This window comes from Callithrix jacchus, chromosome 10 (assembly GCF_049354715.1).
Source record: "Callithrix jacchus isolate 240 chromosome 10, calJac240_pri, whole genome shotgun sequence".
Classification (NCBI taxonomy): Eukaryota; Metazoa; Chordata; class Mammalia; order Primates; family Cebidae; genus Callithrix; species Callithrix jacchus.
Genome location: NC_133511.1, coordinates 92,001,520 through 92,018,654, shown reverse-complemented (window position 1 = coordinate 92,018,654; position 17,135 = coordinate 92,001,520). Strand labels below are relative to the sequence as shown.

Sequence of the window (17,135 nt, the reverse complement as noted above, 5' to 3'; positions counted from 1 at the left end):
AATTTTCATCTCAGCTTGTGACTTACCTCAAACACAATAATGAAGGCCAATCTAGCAGCAAGGATATGCCAGTATTGTAAAGTAAACTCATAGGGTTTGGAACTCCAAGGGGGACCTCTGTAGTCTCGGTACCTGAAATCCACAGAAACAAACAGAATGAAAAATAGAGATCAAAGAGTGGAGGCCCGAATTTTCTTGATTTGCCAAAATAACAGTTTAAATGTGCTTATTAACATGCAGAGGGGAGTAGGTGAAATGCTGAAAGCAAGCAGGAAAGATAACTATTACAAGTACCTGCAATAACCGGATTTTCCCATACCAAGTTCACTCAGGTCAAAGAAGGATAGGCTATTGTTGACATATCCCTTCAAGCAACTGGGAGGAAAAAAAATCATGTGACTCAAGAGATTCACACGTTTCTAGTCTAATTATTTTATTACAAATACCAGAATTTTATAAATATAATCATTCTTTTCATTCTAATGATAAATTTTAGCAACTCAGCTCTTTTATTCCATTCCTTAACTCTGATAATTGTACCTTAATGAGACAGATTCCTGCCATGCCAATTTCTTCCAGTAATTCCTATCTTGCCTTTTCATCTGGTTTATGTTCATTAAGACGTTACTACACACTTGACATTTTGCTAATTACTTTCTAGGCATTAAAACACTATAAAATATGTTTTATAAATATGCATTCACATAATACTATTCAATTATTAATAAGTAGTTAGCTAATAAACATTGCTTTTTTTTTTTTTTTTTGGAGACAGAGTCTCGCTTTCTTGCGCCACCATGCTCAGCTAATTTTTTGTATTTTTAGTAGAGACGGGGTTTCACCATGTTGGCCAGGCTGGTCTCCAGCTCCTGACCTTGTGATCCATCTGCCGCAGCCTCCCAAAGCACTGGGATTACAGGCATGAGCCAGCACGCCAGGCCAACATTGCTTATTTTTTACTTATTCAACATATATATTCCTTCAAGATCTATGATTCATTGGAAAAATTCTTAATGGTACTTAATAGTGAGCAAAACAGGCAAAAACCTCTATCCTTGGGTAGCTTACATTCTAGCAGGGTGGGTGAGGAAAGACATAAGCACAAATTAAACATAACAAGTAAATTGTACAGAATATTAAAATACAATAGGTGCTATGGAAGTAAAAATGAGGTAATTTTTCCAATAAGTCAGCATTCCTCTGGTAACAAAAATCAAGTTTTATGAACAAATGTTCCAGAGAGAGAAAAGTCCTTTATCGAGAAATTGGCAATCACCAATTCTTTTCCTTTCCTGGAGGCATTCATTTGTCAAATCTGGGTGAATACTAAGAATTAGGCTCAGCACGGCAAAGGGGCTGTGCCAAGGGCAACAGATACCAATGAGTTTTGCCAATTGCATGGGGCTGGGGTGACAGATTGGAAGGTACAGAAGCCCCAAATGCCTGGATGTTTTTCTCATGGGATATTTGCTAAGTTTTTGGGCTGCCTGGAAAGATGGGGGTGGGAGTGAACTTGGTTTCCAAAGGCAGAATGAAATCTTCCAGAGTGTCATAGCACTTAAGAGAAAAAGGCTTTCTGCAAGTCCTGTGGCAGGAGGGAGGAGGCCTGCCACTAACACAGAGCCTCTCAAAGTTTTGAGGCAGTGGGGACAGAAAGAAAAAGGTAAGTTTAAATCTTCCATAGACCACAAATGAATCTCATGACCAAGTGGAGCTAATTCTTGTAATGCAAGTTTTTTTTCCATCATATAAAAATTGCTCAGTGGAACTCACTACATTAACAGAACAAAAAGAAAATCTTAAGAACATATAAATAAATAAACATTTTATAAAACTGCAGACATAATAAACTATTCAACAAACCAAAGATCTGTTAGGATCTTAATCTGATGAAGAATATCTACATAAATACATATAGCTAATGTCATATTTAACAGTGAAATGCTAAATATGTCAAACCCTTCCTCCTGAAGTCAGGGAGAAGACAAACATTTCTCTTCTCACTATTTCTATTCAACTTTGTCTACACAAGTAGAAGAAAAAGATAAAACTGGAATTAGCATAAAGAAACAATGTATAAATATGATTTTATTCACACATGGCATAATTATGTATACAGGAAAAAGAAAATCGTCTAAAAACCATTTGAACTAATAAGTGAATTTAGCAAAGTCACCAGATAGATACAAGGTCAATATAGAAAAAGTAACTATTTCTATATGTTAGCAGCAAATGAAAGAAAATAAAATTTAAACAAATACTATTTATAGTGACATTACAAATACCAAATATCTGGGCATAAATCTAAAAATGCCATATAGGACCTCTACACTGGGATCTAAAAACAAATCACATGTCTCAGACAATCCAATGAACAAATAAATGGAGTCAGCATATTTAAGGATTGGTTAAAATGTCAATTCTTTTACATTTAAAAAAATGGTTACTGGTAAATTGAATCTAAAGTTTATATGTAAATGTAAAGAATCTATATTCGCAAAGTCAATGTTGAAGAAGAAAATGTACAGATTACAGCACATAACACTGACTCACTGTAAAGCTACAGTAATTAAGACACTGATTTCATACAAGGAAAGGCAAAAGACCAATGGAAAGAAGAGATAGTTCAAAAACAGATCCACGAACATAAATTCACCTGATTTATGACAAAAAGGGTACTGCAGTCCTGTGGTGAAATAATTGTCTTTTCAACAAATGGCGTGGGAAAAATTGGATGTTCTTAAAGAAAGCAATGTAACCCTTTGACTACCTCACAACATAATAGATTAAGCTAAGGGAAGCTGGGATGAGGGGGTTAAAATTTCATGTAGAGTCCTTAGGGTAGACTTCGTTAAGAAGATAACATAAGAAAAGGTTAGGAATTGAGAGAGGCAGCCATGAGGGTATCTGGGGATGGACAGTTTCAAGCAGAAAAAGCAGAGTCCTTGCCACGAACCAGGGACTTTGAGAGGGTAGCAGTGGTAGCAACAATGGGAGGGAGGGAAATAGTGTTGGAAAATGAGTTCAGAGAAAAAGCTCACTTTGTATGAACTTAAGGAGGATTTTGGCTCTTACAGTGAGGTAAGAAGACACTACTGTTTTGGGACCACATGAATTACATGAATGAACTTAAATTTTAAGGATCAAGGATCCAGGTGAGAGATGATACTGCCTTGAGCTAGGTGGTGGCAGTGGAAGTGGTATGAAAAGGGGATGTTTATAAAGCAGGGTCAACATGTTTTCCAGTGGATTGTGTGGGGTGTGGAAAAAAAAAGTATTCAAGGCTGATTCCAAGGATTGTGGTGTGAGCTACCATAATTACGAAATTGCTATTAACTGAGATGGGGAAGGCTGAAGGTTAAGCAGGATTGGATGAAATTTGGAGTTTAAATTTGGGCATGCAAAGTTTTAGATGTTTATTAGATATGTAAGAGGAGATGCCAAGTAGACAGTGGAATATTCAAGTTTAGAATTCTGGTATGAGAGTAGATCAATCCATGAAATTGAATTAGAGGACCAAGGAAATAAATAGAAATACAGAAGACAGTAAGTCCACAGACTGAGCCCGTGGGGAGCTCCAAAACTAAAATGGAGAGATGTGGCAAACTAGCAAACATCACTGGATGGGTGAGGCTGGTAGCAGGAAAACCAAAATTATGTGGCTTTCTGAAACTCAAGTGAATAAAGTATATTAAAAAAGGAATGGTCAATTGTCAAATGCTGCTTAGAGGCCAAATTATGTGAGAACTGGGAGTTGACAAGTGAGTTTGATAATGTGAAAGTTGTGACATCTTGGGGTGCCATGGAGCATATGTGCTATTGAAAAGAGTTTTAAAGGGAAGAGGAGGAGGGGAATTGGAGAACACAGGAACAGAAAATTCTTTGGATGTAGTTTTTGTTACAAATGAGAGCAAAGACATAAAGATGTAACTGGAAGGCAGCTGGGGCAAGGGAGAACTTTATCTATTGATTAGAAGAATACAAGCATGTTTCGATGTTAATGTGAAAAAGTAAATAGAGGTAAAACACATAAGGTATGGGAAAAAGGAGTGAATAACTAGAATAATGGTCTCAGAGAAAAGGGATTCAGGGCACAAGTAGAGGAATTTTGCCTTTAATACAGGAGCACAGATGGTTCTATTTCCAGGAACTATTAGCCTGTCCCATATAGGCAGGCTATATGGGACACATACTGTAGGTAGGAAGATGTGATATTAGACATCTGTGGAAGTTCTTTTCTAATTGATTCAATTTTTTTTTAAGTAGGAAGCAACATCAGCTCAGTAAGAATAAAAAAGAAGGTGCAGAAGGCTTGAGGAGCAAGGAGAAGGCATGATAAACTTCTCTAAAAAAGTAGATGGGCAAATGGACTAAAAAAAAATACGTTTATCAGGTCCACGCAAAGTATGTGATACCAATTTAAAGTGAAACTAGTCAGTGTGGTTGTTCGTTTTCTATCATTCACACGCAGCTGCATGAGTGCAGTGCAGAGTAGACAAAGAGTTCAGAGAACCAAGGATGTGATTCTGCAATTCCATAACAAAGTGAACGGGGGCAGAGACCTGCATATCCAAGGAAGTGGTTACAGAGATTGGGCAACTGATTTGTAAGATGTTTAAAGATGGAAAAGAGGACATTAAAGGAAAGGGAGGCAAGAATGAGTTATTATGACCAATGCTTTAGCGATCTAGGTAAGTTCAAAGAACTGTTAAAGTTGGTTCATCTTTACAACAACCTTAAAACATATATAGTTTATCTCCATCATAATGATTAAAGAATTAAGGTTTAAAGAGACTAAGTAACTTTCTCTAGGCCTATAATTCTAAAAATGCTTGGCCTCAAAACCCCTTAGCATTTAAAAAAATTATTAAGGATCTGAAGAAGCTTTTTCCACAGGTATATATCTATTGATATTTTAACACATTAAAAATTAAAGCTGAGATGGCCGGGCGCGGTCGCTCACGCCTGTAATCCCAGCACTTTGGGAGGCCGAGGCGGGTGGATCACGAGGTCAAGAGATAGAGACCATCCTGGTCAACATGGTGAAACCTCGTCTCTACTAAATATACAAAAAATTAGCTGGGCACGGTGGCGCGTGCCTGTAATCCCAGCTACTCAGGAGGCTGAGGCAGGAGAATTGCCTGAACCCAGAAGGCGGAGGTTGAGGTGAGCCGAGATCGCGGCATTGCACTCCAGCCTGGGTAACAAGAGCGAAACTCCGTCTCAAAAAAAAATAAAGAAAGAAATTAAAGCTGAGAAATGTAGAAAATGTCAATTAATTCATATAAAAACAAAAATAATTTATATTAAGATAAACTAATGTAAATGACCTATTTTACCTATATTTTCCAAAAGAAAAAAATTTAGGGAGAATGACTGCTTTAAATGTTTGCAAATCAATTTAATGCCTGTTTTAATAGAAGACAGCTAGATTTTCATATCTGGTTCTATATAAAATCTGTTGCAATATGTTGTTTTGGTTGAAGAATAAGTAGAAACTCTGGTCTCATATAGTAAGATTATTTTAATAGCATTTGAAACAATTGTGGATATTTTTCATTGATATCCATCAAAGTTCTACATGTGGTACTTTTTTTTTTTTTTTTTTTTTTTTTGAGACAGAGTTTCGCTCTTGTTACCCAGGCTGGAGTTTGCAATGGCGCAATCTTGGCTCACCGCAATCTCCACCTCCTGGGTTCAGGCAATTCTCTTGCCTCAGCCTCCTGAGTAGCTGGGATTACAGGCACACGCCACCATGCCCAGCTGACTTTTTGTATTTTTAGTACAGTCGGCGTTTCACCATGTTGACCAGGATGGTCTCGATCTCTTGACCTCGTGATCCACCCGTTTCGGCCTCCCAAAGTGCTGGGATTACAGGCTTGAGCCACTGCGCTGGCCTTACATGTGATACTTTTTAAGGATTAGTTGCAATGTGGAATTTTAAACCATATCAATAAAGTTTTCATTCTGTTACATTAAAATCCCTAAGTCTAACTTGTATTTTAAATTCATCTTTTAGTCATTCATGATTTTGTAACATCAAATATGGGTTATTTGGAAAATATTCATTCCTAGAATCATGCAGCTTTTCCAAATGTTTATATATTTTTACTATAGAACATGAAAAAACTCACAATTGTTAATATCACTATTTTTATCAGAAAAAAATCAATAAGCATTGGGAAGCTTTTAAGCTCAAAGTGGTAAATAAAAGTTATCCAAAATTCTAATTTTCACTTCAGTGCTTGAACTTTATCAATGGCAATAAATATAGCAATAGTTGTGAGCATTCCTTCAAAGACTGCTAAAGATCCAAGTCTGAACAATCATAGATTGTCTGGCAATCATTATTTCATGTTGGAAAAAAGTTTGCTCAGTTTGTAACATCAGCAATCACCAGTGTGTTTTTTCCTTCTTTGAGATGACCATCACACTTTGTTATGCAGCAGAAATGCTTTAGGCACAATTCCTATTGTGTCACATAGAATATTTAAAAGACATTCAATAGTGGAGATTTTATTAAATCAATAATTATTGCTGCTTCACTGAGAACTGACTGAACTTCTTACTCAAATTTTTTGTTGGCCAAATTATGGTGAGGAATATAATCACTACTAATATTGTTTGGTGCCTTTAGACCAAACTTTAAACTAACAGAAACTTTATTCACCAATATTTTTGGATCACTAGGGCAAATATAAACATATTAAAAGGGACAATGATATCTTAATTTCATTATAAAAATTATATTGACTTCATGGACCCCTGAAGGAGATCTACAGACCACATGTTAAGAAGGACTGACCTCAGACAAACAGTTGTTGGAACCTAGATTCAAATACACATCTATTTGATTCTAAACCTTGAATTCTTAATTACAGAGCTATGCTGGCTTCACTCAATTACTTGTCCATCTAAGACCCAATAATTTATCATTTCACTTACTCTCTTCCCAATATCCTTCTCTCTCACTGTAATCTTGTCCTACTGCCACTTTGCTCCAAAAATTTCCAATCTCAATCTGTGCCAATTTAGCTGCTAAGCATATATGGAAAATAATTAAACAGGGTGTTTGTTCCTCTGAATGTATGGTGTCAGCATAACATAAGCCCTTCACTTCTTTGTTTGAAATTAGTCTACATTCCTAACCATTGAATATGGAGACGAGATCGGGTGCTATCTACATGAAAGGCAGGTTCTGGAATGTAGAATACCTGTCAATCTCATTTTCGCCTGCCACTAGGTGGCAGTGAAGACACTGGCAAATAATGCTTCTATGGACGAGGGCTCCCTAACGTAAATATAAAAACTGTATTTTAAAATGTTAATGTCTGCTTCTAGATTATTTTGAATTAAGGAAAAACAGAGTATTTTAAACTACGAATACAAAATCCCACTTATATTGAAATAGTGCTTAATAGTTCATAAGATCTTATCTCAGACACCATGTCTTAATCATAAGAGCTATGAACACTTTTTATCATGACAAACTAGGCCCAGATTAATGATGTGCCTTTTACTAAAAGGCAAAGTTAGAACTTGAACATCAAATGTCTAACATCAAGTTTAAATCCTTTGACAAGATCCCAAAATATGCAATATACAAAGGAAATATCCATCCCTTTATCACCTCTCTGAAAAATTAAGACATTTATATCCAGAAAGGTATTTCATTGATCTGAGAAAATGTCAGCTCCTGAGCAGAGTTAACACTGGATTTCCTCCTGTTCCAGGGCTGATTCTGCTGTTTCACATGTCCTACATCCAGATCAGCTGCATACTGCTGAAGGAAGCAGGAGAAGCTTCTCCTGTTGGCTTCTTCCACATCTAAGACTGATCTCCAACTACTGCTCTGTTACATGTGTCTCCAACTCCTCCATGTTCCTCAAATCCAATGCCCTTTTGCATTTTTCCCCAATACCTTATTTCAGCAAGGAAATGGCTGTAAAAAACCTATATGACCTAAAGGAGTGGGTCTAAACTGGGTGATTTTGTCCCCAGAGGATATCTGGCAATGACCAGAGATAGTTTTGGTTGTCACAACTTGGGGAATAGGGAGGTTACTATTGGAATCTACTGGATGGTGATGAAGAATGCGGCTAAACATCCTACTATGTACAGGACAGCCCTCTGCCTCTACGAAAATATAGAATTTACTTGGTCTAAAACATCAATAGTTCAGAGGTTGAGAAACTGTGTTACAAACAGTGGATTTAAATTTTAAAAGCAAATACATGGGAGACAGAATATTTTGCATTCTTAAAGCCCTTAGTTATAAATTCCTTTTTGAAAATCTCTAGACATATAGCTGACAGTTCCTTGATTTTCTGCTTCTCCCCGAAAATTAGCACCATTCCCTCCATTCAGCCATTTGATTACCCAGTATAGGTTGCAGTTTCCCCATCTATACAGTAAGAAGATTGTACTGGGTGATTTCTAAGATAACTTCTATTTACAAAATGTAACTTCTACATATATTTTTGATATTTTGATATTTGTGATGGGTTTCCAAGTAAAAGCATTAGACTCTAAGATTATTTGCTTTAATAACACTATTGTCCTTTCTACCTTGCTTGATTTCATCTAATAAACACATTATAAATGCAATGCTTATAACACTACCCTTAACAGTCACAGAACAAAACTTCCCAGTAAGTTCCCATTTTAATTATGAATGTTAAAACAGATCAGAAGAATATTTAAATTTTAACCTTACTTTTCACTTTGTTCTACATGATTTGCACAGGGGCCATATTTGTATTCATAGACAAAACGTGGGATGTAATCTGAAGTAATAGCAATCACAAATGCATTGGTTATCACAGCCAATATACCAATTCCTTCAAGAATTCCAAGCCAGATACCTGGTAAGATAAAGGTTAATCATGGTGAACAAAAATAAAAAATATGAAAGCCCTATGATTAATCTTATTTTGGAAATAATGTTTTACTTATGTTGGGACCCCAGCTCTGTCCACGATGTGCTTTCTTAGTATAGTACTTCAATTCAGATATCATAGCTATTGAATATGCTTTTTCCACAAAGGGAAGATAGATCTCATCTAGAAATATTTAAAAATCAAAATGCCATTAGGACTGCATTCATGTCTGCAACAATGAGACATGGCACAGGTGCACAAGATATTTCAAAGTCTAATTTACAGAACTTGCTGAGGCAGTAAAAATAATATATAAGAAACTTCAAGTTCTACATGACTATGCACACTGTGAAATATCTGCAGTCACTCTGGAGTCTGTCTTTATTTTTGTCAAATATCTTTTTAAAGTAAAAATATATGTATATTTTTACTCTGTATATATGTATAATGTGTATATTATATATAACTACATATTTTACATATATTACATATTATATATAAGATATTTATCTATATGAAAATACACACACACATAGTTCCTTTGTGCTGCTATAACAAAATACTTGAGACTTGGTAATTTATAGTGAACAGAAGTTCCTTGCTGTTTTGAGGTTAGGAAGTCCTAGATCAAGGCACCAGCAGGTTCAATATCTGGAGATAGCCAATAATACACCTAAAATGTATGTCTATTATATATAACAATACACAGAGTGAGCATTATATTTTACTTTAAAAAGATATTTATATATAAAAATACTATATGAAATACCAATCATACAAATATGATTAGTATTCCCAATATAGGGCCAGATTACCAAATCAGATACAATGGCCAAATGGCCAAAGAACATAAACACAATTAAGAAAGAAGAAATATAGAACAATAAAAGTTTTTTTTTGCCAGTAAATAGAACAATAAAAATTTTCCTCTTCAGTTTCTCAAGGATCGAACAACAATCTAAAAATCCTTATTACACTTGAAATTGTTGCAGAATAGAGAAATGTACTTATGATAAGTGTGTAAATCAGCACAACATTTCTGTAGGACATGCTGCCAAATTATGTATCAAAAACTTAAATGTGCATGCTCTTTGAACAGGAGTTCCAGTGTATCCTGAGGAAATAATCTGGCAAAGTATATATGAAATGGTCACTTCAGTATTGTTTAGATTGCAAAGTACTGAAGCAATCTAAACATCTCTGGCTAAAGTAATAATTTTTTAAATGCCATACACTTATAATAGAAACCTGTGCAGCAATTATACAACATGAGGCGTAGCTGTGTCTATTGACAAGGAAAGGTCTATATGAAATCCTTTTTAGTTATGAACAAGTTTATGAAATAGCATGTTAAATATAAACATTGTCACAACTGAATTAATATTCCTTTTTCCTTCTGATGACTAAAAGTGTTAAGTTTTATTATGATTGGAAGGGTGTCCTCACAGGAGAAAACCACATAATGCTAGGTAGGACCAAGTTATGTTGTCTTTGTCCCATTGTGCTGCTATAACAAAATACCTGAGATTAAGTTCCTTGCTGTTTTGGAGGCTAGGAAGTCCTAGGTCAAGGCACCAGTGGGTTCAATATCTGGAGATGGCCTAGCTTCCAGCTTCCAAAATGGCACCTTGCTGCTGCATCCTCTGGAGGGGACAAACCCTGTGTCCTCACATAGCAGAAGGTGGGAAAGCAAAAAGGGGATGAATGCTGTGTCCTCATACCTTGGGTACTGGAAGAGACTGAAGCCACTCCTTCAAGCTTTTATCTAAGAGTCCTAATCCCATTCATAAGAAATCATGGCTTAATCACTTCTTAAAGGCTTCTTAATGCTATGACACTGACAATTAAATTTCAATATATGAATCCGGGGCACACTCAAACCATAGCACACTTCTTGGTGTTAGTAACTTAAAAACCATTTAACTTCTGAATCTTACCTATGTCAGTTGCTCGGGCTGGCAAAGGCCTCCGCCATTGGGTAACAAATTTGTATGCATCCAGCCTGATTTCAATGATATTGTTTAACAAAGCCAAAAGAGGGGCTAGAGGAAAAGCCGCAACAAAGATGGTGGTAAAACCAAACTGCAAAACTGCAAAGGAAGAGCATTAGGAAATTAATAAGGAAAGCCACAAACTTCCTTTGTGACAAATTAGATGCTTTATATAAATTGCCTTTAATGCTTTCAATATCCCTACAAAGTAGATATGTTTATCTCATTTTACATCTCATTTTAAGTTAGGACAATTTTATCTCATATATGTTAACAAACTTGCTGAAGGGCAGATAGGTAGAAAATGTTGAAACCTGTATTCAAATTAAGTTCTGAATGAACTGAAAGTCTATAGGCCTTCTAACTCTGTATAATGCAGCATGAAGAAGAGAGAAAAAGAAGAAGAAATGGAGGGAAGACTGGAGACAAAGAAGAGGAGGAGGAGGAACAAGAAGAAGAAAGATGAAGAAGAAGGAAGAGGAGAAGAGGAAGGAGGAGGAGAATAAGAACAGGAAGGAAGAGAAGGAGGGGCAGGAGGAGGAGGAGAAGAAAGAGAAAGAAGAGAAAGAAGAAGGAGGAGGAGGAAGAGGAGGAAGAGAAAGTGAAACCTAATATTGTCCTCACTTTCCACAGATAAAAAAACTGAAGGCCAGAGAGAAGCAAATATTAAGGCAACACTCAGTGATTCTAACAATTGGAATGAGAATCTCATTTTCTTATTAAAAATAATATTCTCAAAGAAATTAATATTCAGACTGAGTCTGTGCAAAGGTTTATTGTGAAAAATAACTATTGCTTTATGTGAGTAGAATGGTAGGTTTCTTAACTTAGAAACTGCTTCAGTATTGTTTTGTTTCTTCAAACCATTTGCTTCCAATTGTGTTCCAATGTGAGAAAAAGCTTCATTTTGGTCAATGCATGGCTCTCAGAGAACAAAATACGTGAGTCTACCGAGGGTTAGTATCTCTAGCTCTTTGAGGTAAAGGTGCAGATGTGTTTTGTAATACTTCGGGTTGGAAAGGAGAGATATAATTTTCTCTGTTGAGCCAAAGCTTGTGTGAAGTAGAAAAATAATATCAAGAAGGCCAAATAGTCCTCTAGATTTTTTTTCTTACCCATTTCTAAGTACTCATCCATCAGTCCATGAAGGTTCATGGGCTGCAGATTCCAGTCATTTTCCCACTGAGGTATGGAAGCATCATGTATTCCCCGCTTGATTTTATGTCGTGACCACCAGTTCTGGATCAGCCTACATCACAGAGCAGACCAAGGGCTTTTGAGATCTGATTCAAGCACCCAGTTAACAATTATAGTGAATCAAGAAATGAGTAAACCCAATTCCAGCTCCTCAGAATTGGAGATATTTGGTTTTACCTCTTATAATAGTTTTTGGTTTTACCTTTTATAAAACACATTTTGAAAGTTTGAAAAATCTTAAAGAATTTTAAAAAAATCTTTTTAAAACTTTAGCATAGGATAATAGGTGCCAGCCTTCCATAATTCTCCTAGGTCCTATAAAATCTACATATTTACCTAGGAATTCATCCCGTACACTAAAATGGTCCTTGACATTGATTAAACAAATACTATTTCTATGATTCCTTCTTCCCCTCTCCCCACCCATATAAATACTTAAACTTCTATGTTGCCTGCTGTGCTTAGGTCTGACCCTTTCATTGCTCATAACATAAAATATTCTGAGCTATACTCTTTGAACAGGAATAAAATCATGTTTCACATAAACTAATTGACCCTTGGGTAGGATTTCAAAAGATTTAAGTTCTAGTTCCCATCCCACGATGCATTAATCATGTGATTTTTAGCAAGTTGTTTCACCTCCCTGTGCTTACAAACATGAGGGGTCTAAGTGTGATTATTACATTCTGCTATTGCAGTGAACAATAATTACTAGGCAATAAGTCTGTGTCCATGAGTCTGTATTTCAGACCTGGAAAGGAAGTAACAACATTGTTTTCTTAGCCCAAATACAATCTTGGAATTATGTGACTCAGACATATTGTGACCTCCTGGGTAATGAATTATTTAAGAGCTCAGTGAAAATTATCTCCAGGACAAAGTGAATTTTACAAGACTCAGTAAACAGTACCCTTAATCATGGAACCTAAGTAGCAGTTGGAGGAGCAACCACAGAACAAATGTCAGGCAGTGCTTCCCCCATGAGGTTGCCTCCGGAGCCTCATGAAGGCAATAAAGGGCTGGAGGTGACAGTTGAGGCAGATCTGCCTGTTTCTATTATATTTATTTTGGTTCTGTTTAAAGTTGTGCTTGAAGAAAGAAAATTGTGGTTTTGGCTGGTCTACTCCCGCTAAATTTTCGCTAACAAAGCCTTTGCCTAGGTATTGGGAAGAGTAGGATGTGCCATGGTATCCTTAGGATTAAATATACGTGATCCAGTCTGACTCCTATGGCAAGGTCATAATGAAAATGTCCTGTCTAAAGTACACAGCAAGTATGGCAGCCCATGAGTAGTGATAATAAAAAGAAACTTCTTTATACTGCAATGACCCCCCACACCATCTTGTTGATACTTATGAAGTACTCATAGCATGTTACATCCTGTGCTAGCATCTAACACCTAATTTCCTGTTTCTTTCAATCAATGTTTCCTAAATCCTGTTTTAAAGAGATGACCCAAGTATAGGAAGGAATACTACAAAAGAACTGGGCTCCCCAATCCTCTATTCTCTCTTTGTTTAGGAGAGATTTGCATAAATTTGTTCTGAATATTAAGTCTGTATAAAACTCTCTTCACAAAAAGATTCTGTCATTTACGCTGAGGGTTTAAAAAGCACTGAGTCAAGACATCTCACTTAATCTTTACAAATCCCCTATATTATAAATGGAGTAAAAAAGTCTTACAGATGTCTAGGAAATTTTAAGTAAATTTAGCAAGGAAGAGAGAAGGAATTTAAACCAGGCCTGGGTACTTCACAGCACATTCTCTAAGATTGCCTGTAAATTAACACAATACTTTATAGCAGATTTCAGGGTTAATATCACTTCTGGAACCTCCGGGTCTTTGTTCAGGTATGTTCTGATAAAATATGTACCTCTAAAAGAAAAAAATAAGAGTATAATTTGATATATAAGCCCAAGCTACTTATATCAAACAACTAACCAGCGTTTTCCCAATAGTCAAGAAATTAATTCAAAGTCATGTTTTAGTTGAATAGGCTCCAAGCTTCAATATCATATTGTTTTAAATACCCAGTAGTTTGCTCTATTTTAAAGGAAAGTATATATTATTTTAATATATGTGAAAGTGAGCATTCAGAATCTCTGTAAGCATTTCACAGGCAGCTAAAACATTTAAAATAATGAAAATAGAATGCTATTGTTTGATGTTATTACAATCAGTCCTGTTCTAACATTTTTCTTTGTTGTAACAAAGAGTACAAAGCTTCCCATCCAGGATTTGATCTTTGCTTGATTCTTTTGGGAGGAATGAAGGCTGTCTTTCTTAATCAACAAACTTGGTCTGCTGGTAGCCAAAGACACACCCCAGAAAATTATTTTTACATTCAAGAACCTATAGTGTCAATCATGTTTTCAAACTAGTAACAAGTGTCTTAATGCATTAAACAAGTTACTCTACATTCATTATTCTATTTAACCCTTACAGCTGTTCTTGAGGTAGATATATTGTTGATACATTCTTAGCTAAAACAGGCTCTGAAAGGTTTGATTTACACATGGTCAGACATTTAGCAAGAAGCAGACAGGAACTGAGCCATCATCTGTCTGATTACCACGCCCAAATTCTTAAGCACTACTCACACCTCCTCTAGTTTTCTTTGTAACTACACATTAGGCAAGTTTGAAAATAATGTGCTCACGGGTATCCCAGTTCCATGAAGTTGTTCCATATTTGCTTCAAAAACATAATGACACCCATCTGGAGGCAGAGGTCTATCAAACAGCCACTAGGATGACACTGAAATAGAACATAAGAGTAATAATGATATTAGTCTTCTTCCCAGTTGGCTCAGGCATGCCCACCTTTAAACTGTGCAGCAAATTTTAAAGCTGGGTCGCACCATCTTGTGTATTAAAAAACGAAAACAAGAAAGAAACAGCATGTATGAGGATACTTGATGAGGGGATTCTTCAGTAATTATAATGAAATAATGATCAAAATTATAATAGTAATAGCAACACGTCTAACTTTTAGTGAGCACTTATTGTTTGCCAAGCTGTGTTAAGCTTGATCACATTTAATAAATGCTATGGAATATTATATAACCATGAACAATCAAAGTGATAGAAAGTCGTTAATTCTATGGCATAATGTTTATATTATTTTCAATAACTTCTTTATTTCAGAATAAGTTTACATTTATAGACAATTTGCAAAGATAGTTCTAGCTGTTACTCTGTACATTACAATGGTATATGTGACAAAAGAAAGTGATATTAGTACATTACAATTAGCTAAATGCAAAGCTCTCTTTGGATTTCACTGGTTTTCCTCTCTCTGCTCTAGGATCCAACCCCACATACCCGATTGCATTTATTTTTCACATCTCCCTAGTCTCCTCTGGTCTGAACAGCTTCTCAGTTTTTCATAACTTTAAATGTTTTGAGGATTGATGAGTGTGTAACCTGAAGAAAGTCCCACAATCTAAGTTTGTCTAATGTTTTTCTTTTTTTTTTAAAGAAAAAGAGGAGAGAAGGAGAGGAAGAAAGAGGAAGAAAAAGAGGGAGAGAGAACAGGAATATTGCTTTATTCTAAAAATGGGTATTAATAATGGCTGATCAATATTTTGTGTATTTAAAGTGGACAATGTATATTTTGTATATTTAAAATGGAGAGCTCTATAAGTATTTATTGAGTTTACTTGTTCTGGATCTGAGTTCATGTCCTGGATATCCTTATTAATTTTCTGTCTCGTTGAGTCTAAATCTCATTATGGGTCTTATGTATCTGAGTGTTAAGATCGTTAGCTCTTATTGTTGCATTGATCCTTTTACCACTGTATCTTTGTTGCTTTGAAATCTATTTTATCGAATGTGAGAATTGGAACTCCTGCTTTTTGTTTATTTATTTATTTTTGCTCTCAATTTGGTTGGTAAATCTTTCTCCATCCCTTTGTTTTGAGTCTTTGTGTATCTTTGGATATAAAATGGGTCTGGATATAGCATATCGTTAGGTTTTGGCTGTATCTTTGGATTGGGGGATTTAGTCAATTTAAATTTAGGGTTACTGCCATTTGATGTTAACTGGCTATTTTATTCATTCATTGATGTAAATTCTTCTTTATGTCGATGCTCTTTACTTTTTGGTATATTTTTAGAAAGGCTAACACTGGTTGTTCCTTTCTATGTATAATGCTTCTTTCAGAAGTTCTTGTAAAGCAGGCCTGGTGGTAATAAAATCTCTGAGTACTTGCTTGTTCATAAAAGATTTTATTTTTCCTTCAATTGTGAAGCTTAGTTTGGCAGGATATGAAATTCTGGGCTGAAAGTTCTGTTCTTTAAGTATGTTGAATATTGGCCCCCACTCTCTTCTGGCTTGTAGGGTTTCCGCTGAGAGATCTGCTGTAAGTCTAATAGGCTTCCCTTTGTGGATAACCTGACCTTTCTCTCTGGCTGCCCTTAGTATTTTCTCCTTCGTTTCAATCCTGGTGCCTTGGGGTTGCTCTTCTTGAGGAATATCTTCGTGGTGTTCTCTGTATTACCTGGGGTTGAATAGTAACCTGCTTTGCTAGATTGGGAAAATTTTCCTGGATAATATCCTGAAGAGTATTTTTCAGCTTGGATTCATTCTCTCCATCACATTCAGGTACACCAATCAAACGTAGATTAGGTCTTTTCACATAGTCCCATATTTCTTGGAGACTTTGCTTTTATTCCTTTTTATCCTTTTTTCTGTATTCTCTATTCTTGTCTTGTAGTTTTATTTCATTAAGTTTATTCACTGTCGGGAGAGGAAGCGTCCCTTCCAGCATGAGCTCCAGCTGGAGTGATGACGGGTCGGGGAGCTGCACACATTCGAAGCCCCTGGGCTCTACCCTGGGCACAGCAGAGACAAACTCGTGGTTGAACCTGGAGGTGCTGAAGAAGCCAGCTGCAGGCCCGGGACAGCTGCCATGAGACTCCCAATGTTACAGGCAGTCTGTGTGGGCACAGTGCCCCTCAGTGTTCATCTCCAGCAGGGACAGGAGGCTCCACCAGGACCGTTCTCATTATTTATATGTTAATATGTTTGTAAACTCATGTACAGTTTTTTTGGGGGGGAGGCAAT

The 17,135-nt window shown here is 36.1% G+C and overlaps 1 protein-coding gene across 6 annotated transcripts in view; it reads right to left on the bottom strand.

The window, feature by feature from the left end:
* ANO3 (anoctamin 3) overlaps window positions 1–17,135 on the bottom strand; it is a 436,084-nt gene that overhangs the window by 6,281 nt on the left and 412,668 nt on the right. For all 6 annotated transcript variants that reach the window (XM_054242186.2, XM_054242187.2, XM_078339269.1 and 3 more), the window contains 6 exons: window positions 14,728–14,825; window positions 11,986–12,119; window positions 10,817–10,969; window positions 8,717–8,864; window positions 295–375; window positions 27–132 (listed from right to left, as the gene is read on the bottom strand). In XM_054242186.2, the coding sequence (XP_054098161.1) occupies window positions 27–132; window positions 295–375; window positions 8,717–8,864; window positions 10,817–10,969; window positions 11,986–12,119; window positions 14,728–14,825 (720 nt within the window). The remainder of the gene's footprint in view (window positions 1–26; window positions 133–294; window positions 376–8,716; window positions 8,865–10,816; window positions 10,970–11,985; window positions 12,120–14,727; window positions 14,826–17,135) is intronic.